Source organism: Elephantulus edwardii, unplaced genomic scaffold (genome assembly GCF_000299155.1).
Source record: "Elephantulus edwardii isolate Elephantulus edwardi_28Jun2011 unplaced genomic scaffold, EleEdw1.0 scaffold00098, whole genome shotgun sequence".
NCBI classification, from domain to species: Eukaryota; Metazoa; Chordata; class Mammalia; order Macroscelidea; family Macroscelididae; genus Elephantulus; species Elephantulus edwardii.
The window spans coordinates 7,171,443-7,182,889 of NW_006399848.1; the positions used below are offsets into that span (position 1 = coordinate 7,171,443).

The 11,447-nt window shown below is 36.1% G+C and overlaps 1 protein-coding gene across 1 annotated transcript in view; it reads left to right on the plus strand.

Moving 5' to 3' along the window:
- ANKIB1 (ankyrin repeat and IBR domain containing 1) overlaps window positions 1–11,447 on the plus strand; it is a 215,849-nt gene that overhangs the window by 185,055 nt on the left and 19,347 nt on the right. The window contains exons 10-11 of the mRNA XM_006891465.1: window positions 4,760–4,848; window positions 10,444–10,574. Of these exons, the coding sequence (XP_006891527.1) occupies window positions 4,760–4,848; window positions 10,444–10,574 (220 nt within the window). The remainder of the gene's footprint in view (window positions 1–4,759; window positions 4,849–10,443; window positions 10,575–11,447) is intronic.

Below are 11,447 nucleotides of genomic sequence, written 5' to 3' on the forward strand. Positions count from 1 at the left end.
TTTGTCATTCCGAGCAGCCTTTTGGAATCTTCTGTTCAGCTCTTTAGTGTCCAGAATATTATAGTGATTTACTAAAATTACCTAGCAAGAATATTCTAAACTATAATGTGGAACGTTTACCTAGTGGTAAATCCCATATCAGGTTCTTTTAATATCTAGTCCACTTTAGCTTCCAGTACATCAGAGTACATTGTGAAGATATGTCAAATATTCGGGAGATAACTCTAAAAGTGAATACCAGTATTCACTTGACAACATTAAAGTTGTCATCAGTGTGTTCTGTCTTCTTCTTATAAAGATTTTCATGTTATTCCATTGTTAGGATCATGATCTTAATTTAGTTAAATCCATAATTTCATATTTCATCTCCCTTCTGCATATTTCTCAAGCAACAACCCACAGTTTAATGGAGTTTATTCTCTTAAGAACATATTTTTCAGACTAATTGTTCCTAGGTATATAAGCCTCAAAATCCTAATAACCAGTAGAACATTTCAGCTTTTCCACAGCCTGGAAACTAAACCAACAGAATATTCCTTTGGTGAGTTTGATCATAAGACCTTGTTTAAATGTCATCTCTGTTTCTATACAGAAATAAAATATCCATCTCTGCTGAGTTGAAAAGTGTTCCCACAATTCATGTGCTTTGTATAACTTACTTTAAAAATATATTTGGTCTTGATATAATTAGTTAAGATATAGTCAGAGTGGAACAAGCTAGGCCCTTAATCCATATGTTAATGTCTTTATGAGAAGAGAGAAGACACAGAAAAATGGCCATAGAAATGAAGGTAGAGGTAAAGTCATATATTGAAAGCCAGCTTCCACCAGAATCTTAAGAGAAAGGCATCAAACAGAGTCTTCCCTAAAGCCTTCAAAGGGAAATGACCCTGTCTACATCTTCGTTTTGGACATTTAGCCACCAGAGCTATGAAAGAATAAATTTCTGTTGATTTAATCAATCAAGTTTATGATAATTTCTTATGAAAGCCCTAGGAAACTAATACAGTATCTAAATTAATACTGCTTCAGAGTTCAAGAGGTGCTCTGTGTCATAATCTATAGCATGTTGCACTGTTAGCCAAAAGGCCGCTATGTCTCTTAACAGTTTAGATCCACCAGCCACTCAACAGGAGAAAGATTCCATCTCCTCACATTGCGATTTGCAGCCTGGGGGAAGGAGGGAAAGGTGTACTGATAAACATGTAAAGACTGAAAAAAAAATTTTGCAGCCTCATAAACCCAATGAAGGGTTGCTGTGAGATGAAGCTGATATCCTCAAGTCCATTTTTAACAGTCACTGTGTAAAACCACCCTGTTTATGGTTTTCCCCTTTCTCTGACCCACCGCTTTTCCTACCAAGATGTCTTTTTCCAAGGACTGGCACCACCTGACAACATGTCCAAAGTTTGTTAGATGACATTTCACCATCCTTGCCTCCAAGGAGCACCCTAGCTACACTTTCTCCAAGACATGCACTAGAACTACACTTTCTCTAAGACATATTTGCTTGTTCTTTTAACAGTCCATGTGCTAATCTCTGCTCTTCTCCAACACCACAATTCAAAGACATTGAATCATCTTCTGTCATCTTTATTCATTGGTCAACTATCAGATGCATAGATAATAATCTGCTAATTAGGAGGAAATGTTAGCGGAAAGGTAGAATCATAGAAAAATTATTATTTGCTCATATTAAGTAAGTAATAAAATTATAATCTCAGCTACAGAGTCTTTATAACCTAAAAATTGCCAAACTCTCAATAACAATCTTCCATCAAGTAATGTAGTTTAGAACTTCAGAGCTTTTCTGTTTTTCAGTCTTCACAGGAAGATCTCTGCCTATGGTTATGCATATTGATATTCAAGAAAAGAACTGTTTCTTTGTATCTCTTTTTTTTTTTTTAAACTCCTGTCTTACTGTTAGGTTAACCATCTCCTTATACTTGGGCAAGATAAAGAATTTTATCTTTGAAAATGATTTTTTTTCCTTAAAATCTCTTACTAGGGGACTTTCCCCCCTATAAGAACTCGATTAGTATATCTAGCTATGTTCCTTTTGTCAAGTACTTACTCATTAGTTTGTTCTTATTACTATTTGGGACATAATTTGAAAATACCAGCTCCTTCAGAATATTTGTTACCTGTCTTGGTTAAAATTTTCTTTAGGAATTTAGCTTTCCAGTGTAATTGTTATGTATTTGGAAGCTAACTGAAAGTTTGGTGGTTCAAACATACCCAAGTATAGAAAGAGAGTTGTACAAGTTAATTTCTTTTAAAGATTTATATCTCTGAAATGCATTTAAGTAGCTTTTTGCTATTTTTCTGGAATCCTATGACTGACTCACTCTTCAGCAGCAGGCTTATTGGTGGTGTGTTAGGCCTAGGAACATGGCAGACTTATTGTCATACTCTGGAGAAGTCCAGGCATATTTTCCTACATACTTCAGTTTTAAGATAGTTAATTGAGTTAAATGACAACTTCTTTTCTCATTTACAATCCTTACTCTAGGTCTTCTGTGTAAGCTCTTCTTTTTATTGTCTTCTAAGTGTTGTATTGGAAACAAGTAGTAACTGTGATAAATACATTTGACACTCTAAAAGGGTCCTGCCAGTTAGGGCAGTGTGAAGGAAGCAGCAAGTCTGTGCCCTGCTAGGAGTCTCTCTAATGAACACCTTTTGATGCTCTCTAATGCAACACAGTCTTAGAAAAATAAGCACATTAGTAGACATAATGGCTTTCAAAAGAAGTGGCATTGTTTTATTCAGCCCATTTGAAAGTGCTGCTTTCTCATCTCCCCCACCTCGTGACTATTTTTCTGTCTGTGTACCAGAAAATATTCTAACAGCAGAGCTAGCTTATATTAGTATTGATTTTACTAAGAGGGAGGAACAAAATCTATTCAATATGCTATTTCATCTCCAAGGGAAAGAAAATCTTAAATTTCATGAACATTATTTTATTGATGTTTTGTTTTAGATGTTGCAGATAAATAAGGTTATTACATACTTTGACTCTTTTTAATTGAATTTTGAGAAATCTAGATTCTGTAATTCAACACATATTCTCATGTACCGTATGGAAACCCTATTTCAAATCTCTGTTAGATCTTTTTACTCTTATGTATGCTAGTATTAGTGCCAAATTAATATTGACTGTTATTAGAACTATCCTTTACATTTCTGGATAGCAGTTTCTTTTCATATATGCTAAAGTAAATCTAAGGAGCCTTTGTAACACAATGGTTCAGCATTTCGCTGCTAACTAGAAGATGGGGGATTTGAGCCCATCCAGCAACTGTACTGGAAAAGAGTTGGTTGTGTATTTAAGTTTTACAGTCAATAAAAGTCTTTCTGACAGTTCTGTCTATCCTTTGGGGTTTTGGGAACTTTTCATCAGGTAGGTTGAGTACTGGGAATTTCATAAAAGAACCAGGTAGATGACAAGATGGAAATTTAAGGAATTAAAATGATTCTTCCAAGGTAATTGTTGCATTCTTAACATAGTAAAATATCTCCTGTGAGTTTATAAGATTTCCTTAGTACCTGAGTAGTTATCTTGTCTTAACAAACTTAAACTTTGCTAAGAAGATCTTGTTTAAAATAATGGTGGTAATGACAGATACAATGGTGATGATGATGGCTCCAGACTGGTTTTGCTCCCTCAAAAAGATACTGTTCATTAGTTCTTTTTTATACTGTACTATATGGCATCATTTGAATTAAATAATTAATTTACAAATACTTTAAATATTTCTAAGTGGTTGACTTTTGTATAGGTGTGTTGTTGCTATTATATACTGTCAAGTCAGAACCTTCCATAGCTGACCCTAATATGGAGCATCAGAGCTGACCCTCCAGGGGTTTCTCAGAGGCAGTAAATTACATGGGAGGATGTAAATCCTGTCATCTCTCGCTCATGGAACATCTAGTAGATTTGAACTGCATGCCTTGGAGCTAGCAGTGCAACTTCTTATCACTAAGCCACCAGAGCTCCCTTTGTATAGTTACAGGAGAGAATATGTAAGCTCATTATTTAAATCAAAATTTGCTAAATTCCAGTGAAACAAAAGTTGAGATGTGACGAGCTCTGGTGGCCTAGTGGCAAGAAGCTGCACTGCAATCCCGCAGGTGTGCGGTTCAGATCCACCAGATGCTCTGCTGAAGAAGGAGGAACAATCTCCTCCTGTACCAATCAGATCTGATTTGACGGTACACACACACACAAATAATAAAATAATAATAATAATTTAAAAAGTTGAGATGTATTAAAATCTTAAATTATCATAAGAATATTGCTGAAATCACAAATGTTTTGTTACGTGTATGTTTACAAGTTAAAGATACTCAGGGAAAAATTATTTATAGTACTAGTTGTTACTTGGGTATTTTAAACAATGAAGATAGAGGAATATGACTTAAACAACAGCTTTCAAATGTCAGATCCATTCAGAGTCATGGGGGATTTTGAGAAAATTTTAGTTCTCAACTATAGGTCTTTGGGGACTTGTGTGTCTAACAAGCTTGGAACCTGATGGTGATGCTCCTCGTCTGAAAAACACTCTAAGCAGGTCTGGTGGGATCCAGCTTGGAATCACATCTTCAGTTCTTCTATAAGATGTATCATCTCTTTATTTTCACTGTACCTTAATTTTCTCAATTTTAAAATGGGAGGAATATATCCTACTTATTCTCCTTTTTTTCACCTGATGTTCATAAAGAATATTTAAAATTGCCTTTTCTGTGTTTTTCTCTACAGGGAGTGCCTTGGTGAAGCACATGAGCCTTGTGACTGCCAAACATGGAAAAACTGGCTTCAAAAAATAACTGAAATGAAACCAGAAGAACGTAAGAGAAATTTTAGATAGCTATATTATCTATTTCCACATCCAAAATATAATGTCACATTCATTATAATCATGGAGATTTTCAAGCTCACTTATTTATTTAATGTTGTTGTTTTTGATTGTCTTCAAGTCAGTCATGACTCATAGCAACCCTATGACCAAAAGGCCAGAAGTCTTTTTATAACTGTCGACATTTATCAAAGTTTATAGAGTTTCCGGAGACATGTTGTTTAGGAAATGAATGCCATTCCTGCTTCCAGTACACCCCTTTAAAGAATATCCTTTGGAGATTACAAGATTTTTGCAAGCAGAAATCCAAGTATTCTATAATACTTACTTACTTCCCTGCTTCTAGTAATGTCAGCTTTTCTCCTTCAGCTCTTCCTATAAGATCTTGTGGGTGGGAGACCTAGATGTCTCCACCTCAGTGCACTGTTTTAATCACTTCATTTACCTTGGGCTAGATTCCTACCAATTTCCAGAATGTCTTTTCCTTACTACCTTTACTAGTGTGCCTAGGTCTTGTATGTTGTTGTTGTTAGATGCTGTCGAGTTGTAGATGACTCATGTCGACCCTATGAACGAACGGCCTGAGCACTGTTCGTATATAGAGTTTTCAGAGGCAAGCCATTTCAGAAGTGCATGCTGCTCCTGCTTCCAGGCTTGTTTTAGTCAGGAAGCCCCAGCAAACACTGTCCACCATGGGTACACATTACCACGTTTGGCATATCATTGTCCCAGTGTTCAGCATCACAGCAACCACGAGTTTTCTCTGTACAGCAAGGTAGAGACCAGTGCTGTGCCACCTAGAAGAATGTTTGACAGGAAAACAATTTGAACCTGGCCTGAGGGCCGCAAATTTAAATCATCCACCTTCAGCTTGGTAGCATAACTTTCTGTCCACTAGGCCAACGTAGATCTTGTATACAACTCATTTTAATATCTTCAAAATGAAATATAAGGAAAGTATTAGAAAATAGGCTGAGATAAATGCAGAGAACTTAATTCTATATAATGCAATGTACTGAGTTGTTGTTGAGCTGACACCGACTCATAGCTGACCCTCCAGCAGATTTTCTGAGGGTATAAATCACCTAAGAAGAGATTACAGTATAAATCACACAAGAGGATATTGTCCATCTTTCTCCCAAGAAGCAGCTGGTAGATTCGAACTGCCAGCTTTTGAGTTGACAACACAACTCATTAGGCCAGTAGAATTCCCATTTATTTCATATAAATGTTATTTAAATCTTTATAATTACTCCATATAAAGATTCAAATAACATTTTTAAGTTCAGAAATGGCTTCAGTTGTATCTAATAAGAACAAGAAACAGGAATGATTATATTTTCTAGAAAGTGGTGAATTATAAAATTTTGAGACCTCTTTCATAGTACATAATGATCAATAAATTATTATTTAATGACATTCAAATTGTCTTCTAAAGGAACTTTTAAATTTAGTCTCTAAAGGAACTATGTTTTCATTTGCATAACATGATGATCCAATGAATAGCTCTAGATTCTGTTGCACTCTAATCCTTGATTAAATTAATATTTCTTACAGAGAAACCTAAGTATACTGGATTCCTAAAGAAGATCATTATCATAAATCAACTAGAACTGAAGTAAAGGGTAGAGTTTGAAAGTCACTAAGGATGATGAAAATTCACCAGGTAGATTGAAGAGAGATAAGATGTTACAGATATTAACAACAGTATGTGCAGCAGGCCAGATGTATGAAATAAGAATATTCAGAGAATTATAAGTAAAGGTTTATCATAATCATGGCTACTTTCTGAGCACTGTTCACTTCATGCAGTCCCATAGAACTACAGCACAATGCTAGAATGCAACCACGAACTAACATTCTCTCCAAGGGTGGGAGGCGAAGCTGTTCTATTTCAGACTGCACAGCTGCTTTGTTTTCATGGCTTTGTCCTTTATTTCTTACAACAATGAATAATAAAGGTCATAAGAATATGTTGTCGCATCTGAGCTAAAAATAATGTTAATACTGAAGGGAAAACAAGGACCACTACTTTTGAAGAAAAGTTGAATGCTTTGGCTGTGAAATGTGTTTCATAATTAATTTCTGTGTCACTGTTTTTTATAAATTGCATTACCTCCTCAGACTGAGTGACAAAGAACAGTCATTCATTTTTATTTTTAGCTTGGACTTACAGTCTGTACTAGTTTTCTAGGGCAACCATAACAAAGTACCGCACATTAGGTGGCTTATAAGGGACATAAGTATGTTGTCTTATAATTCTTAAGGCTAGTAGTTTATATTCAGATTATTGGCATGACTTTGTCCTTTGAAAGTTCTAAATTCCTTCTTGTCTTTGAAATTCCAGTAAGTTCCAAGCTTGCAAATGCAGTTTAAGCTTTTTGTCCTTTGACCTTTCTTTTTCTACGTTTCTGTGTCTTCTCCCCTCTTATAAGAACAATGTTGCAGTTGGAGATTAGGGCTTACCCTAATCCAGAAGGACTTCATATTAATTTAACTGATAATATCTTCAAAGACTGTGCTTCCAAACAAAGTCATATTAATAGGTGTGCTTCCAAACAAAGTCATATTAATAGGCACCAGGAGTTAGGATTTTGACATATTTTGGGAAGTGGGGTAGTTAGGAAGGTTCAGTCTCTTGTATCCATAAGCAAAATCAGTTCCTTTCTGAAGCTCCCTTTCTTAATTATCTGAACATTCTCCCAGCCACCACCCTACTCAGACCCTCTTCTATAGTTTTGAACTGTAGTTTTTGATGAGTCCACTGCTGTCATTGTCTATGGAGTTACAAGCCAGTGCTATACAGTACAACAGCATCTGCTGATAATTACATAGAGCCATTTCGCAAGAGCCCATCAATCCAAGCGTTTATCTCCTTTCCCTCTCCAAAGACTTATATCTGGGGATTTGCAACTTTGTCTTTTGTCTTAGAAGGAAATACATTTAATTGGTAAATAGCACAAAAGGATTTGTTAATTGCACAAGAATATTCAAATAAGGAAATGTGGACACCATAAACCTAAGAAACAGCTGTTCACTGAATATAGATATTTAAGACTGAGGAGTTAACGGTAAAGAATATTCTGATTGGCTGCTGTTGTGGATAGCAGTCTAGTCAGGAGTAACTAACCCTCCATAGCTAACCCTCCAGCAGTTTTCAGAAGCAGTAAATCACAAGGAAAGAGATTTCTTGTAATTCTCCCTTGGAGCAGCTGGTAGATTCAGAATGCATCAGTCATTAAGAATTTGCTTGGGAAAGTTCTTTTGTGTGAATACTTTACTGCATATTGTTATTATGTGCAAACCCTCCAGCAGGTTTTCAGAGGCATTGAATCATGTGAAAGGACATTGTCCATCTTCTTCCCATGGAGCAGCTGGTAGACTCGAACCAGAACCACCTGCATGTGGGTAGCCAGTGCATCCCCTAATTGCTGGGCCACCAGAGCTCCCTTTTCTGCGTGCTAGTTAAGTGCAGTTGCATTCTTCCTGAGAACAAGCTGTCTTTGTTACAGTTAGAGATCTCCTTCTCAGAAACAAAAGTAGAACTTTTCAAAACTAGTTTGAGCCAAACTTTGAGTGTCATTTTAGCTATGTTAAACACTCCAAATTTTGGAACACCCTTATACATTCCCTGAGAGTATCGTATGCAATAGACAGTCTACACCAAAGAGCATGATGGAACATGCTGGTCACTGGTTTGCATCTTCTAGCTTGACTGATTACAGGACAACTGTTCCTTAGTTTAAAGCTTGTATCTGTTTATAGGTTAAAATCCATGCTGTGAACAAAAGCAGAAGTTAATCATGGACTCAGGATCAGCCATTTTACTTAGGTCAACCAGAACCCTTCTTTCATCCAGTCAATTTGGACTTCTAGCCACTCTCTAGAGCAGAATAGAACTGCTCCATGGAATTTCTGGGACTGTAAATCTTTACAGAAGGCCTGCCACATTTTTCTCCAAAGCAGGGAGCTCCTGCTAGGTTTTAACTTCCAGCCTTTGGTTAATAACTAAGCATTTTAGTCACTGTGCCACCAAGGGGAGTCTTACTTTGGCTAAATGTCCTCTAATTTAGACTCCACTGTTGTTTTAAAATTCAAGGAGTCTGATTGCTCATCTGCTTTTGGATGCTGGAGTTAGTCCCTTATCTTCTTCATTGTCTGCATGAAAGCAGGGCCTTAATTGGATGGTCCACTCTCAATTTTTCCATAATGATTTTGTGACATCTCTTTCAGGAATGGAAAAAAAAAAATAGAGCTCCCCAAATGCAGTTAGACTAGAAAGAAAAACACAACTTATTTAGTCATTCTTAAAGAAAGAAAAAAGTCATTGTGCATTTGAACCTCTCCAACACTTAACTTCATTTCACCTTTAATATGTATGTAAAAGTTTAAACAACCTTGATTAGCTCTGGATAAATGACACCATGTAACAAAAGAGAAAATAAGCAGATTTGGGCAAAATGATGAAGTTCAGTCTCATTTGATTCATTTAAGTATATCTGAAATAATGATTGACAAGATACTGACACTTTAGTGCAATTTTCGGTCTTTTCATCAATTTGTTACAACTGACTTATTTAAGAAATTCTTTTCTGAAGTAATAACTTGCAATACTTTTCTTGAATTCAATTTTTACAGATAATAACTTAGTGCCCTTTTTTTCCCTTTTATGTGTATTTCTGCTCTGCTTTAAAAAAAAATTATGAGAGTGTGTGTATCTTCTGTTTTCTAGAAGGCTAGTTGGCTTGACACAGTGACCACCACAATAGGCTTGAATATGTCAGAGATGATGAGAATGGCACAGGATAGGACTCTGTTCAGATCTGTTGTTCAGAGGGTTGCTGTTGGTCATACATGACTCAGTGGCACCTAACAACAGCAACAGTTATGTGTATATTCTAGTACAGAGATACAATCTGTTACAGAATTACGAGTATGTGAATTATCAAGACTGTGTGTGTGTGTGTGTGTGTGTGTGTGTGTGTGTGTGTGTGTGTGTTGAGTGAACTTTTACAAAACAAATTGGTTTTCTGTTCAACCATTCATACATATGAATTTATTATATTAATTACAGTACGCACATTTTAACCACACTCTTTCCATATTTTCCTACGAATGCCAGGAGAAACTATTTTTTTAACTTACTTTTTTTTCTTTAGTTTACTTGGTCTCACAGCTAGGGAGAAATCTTTTTCAAACCAAACTTTATAAGTAGGACTTTTTGAATATAAGCACCCTACGTTACAGGGAGCTTTGATGGTCTGATGGTAAGGGGTTGCATTGCCATCCAAAAGGTAAATGGTTCAAATCGTCCAGCTGCTCCATGGAGAAATCTTCTCCCATGCAATTTACAGGCTTTAAAAACACACTGGTGAGTCAGCTATGAGTCAGTTCCAGCTTGATAGCACATAACACCTTACATTATACTATTCAAAATGAAGTCTTTTTTAAAATGTCACCATAGATCTTAATAGAAAAATAAGCATATGAATAAAATGGAGAGGCAGTATACTAAGAAACATTTGAAGTTTCTTCCATTTGTACACTAAACGATTTATTTTTGTGTTTATTCTTAATATCTCAAAAGTCGTGGGAGTTAGTGAAGCTTATGAGGATGCTGCCAATTGTCTCTGGTTGTTAACCAACTCCAAGCCTTGTCCTAACTGTAAATCTCCAATACAGAAGAACGAGGGCTGCAATCACATGCAGTGTGCTAAGGTAAGAAGTCAGAGCATTTTGCCTGCTTTAAAACCTTAATTTAGTCTGTTACTAATAAGGATGACTAATAAGCATAAAAGTTTTACTGGGTTTCAGATGGGTTCCAGGAGATTGCATTCTACATTTTTTGTTGGGGAATGTAAGTGTTGATTTATATTACTAACTTTATGTTCACAGAGAAGGATACAAGTAAAGGTGGGAAATTGATGTTATTTAACTAGGAATGCCTCTTGTTCTGCCTCTGACCTTCCATAGGAGGAATTCTCATGTGTAATAGCAAAGATAAGTACTCTTTTACCCTATCATTTGTTACAGATTGAATTATGTCCTTCAAAAATAAATATTTTAATTAAAAACCTCTGTGCCTCTGCCAGTAATCCAGTTTGGGAATGGATTATCTTTGTTCTTGTTAATAAGACAGTGTACAGTGTGTCTTGAGTACATCTCATTTGAGTTGTAAAAGAGATTCAACAAGCAGGTGAGAGAAGCAGAGACAAGAAGGGTGATGCCAAGCTACATGGAAGTCTTTCAGTAACCAAGAAACACAGATGAAGAGCTCAAGGCCTTTCTCCACAGACACCCCTAGTATCTCACCCCTAGAGCCAGGACCCAGGTTTCAAACTTAAGAGTCCCCAAAACTGAGAAAATAAATATCTGTTTGTTAAAGCCACTCATTTATGCTATTTCTGATGGAACAGCACTAGATAGCAGAATAGGGTAGAAGAGTAGAGTGTAGCTCAACCACTTACCTAAAGTGTAGAAGCCGCTTGGAATTGAGTAAAAGGAAGGGTCTGGAAAAGTTTTAAGCTTTGGTCACATAGTCTGTAGTGAGTTGCACTACTAACCAAAAGGCTGTGTGTCTTTTTTGGTTTC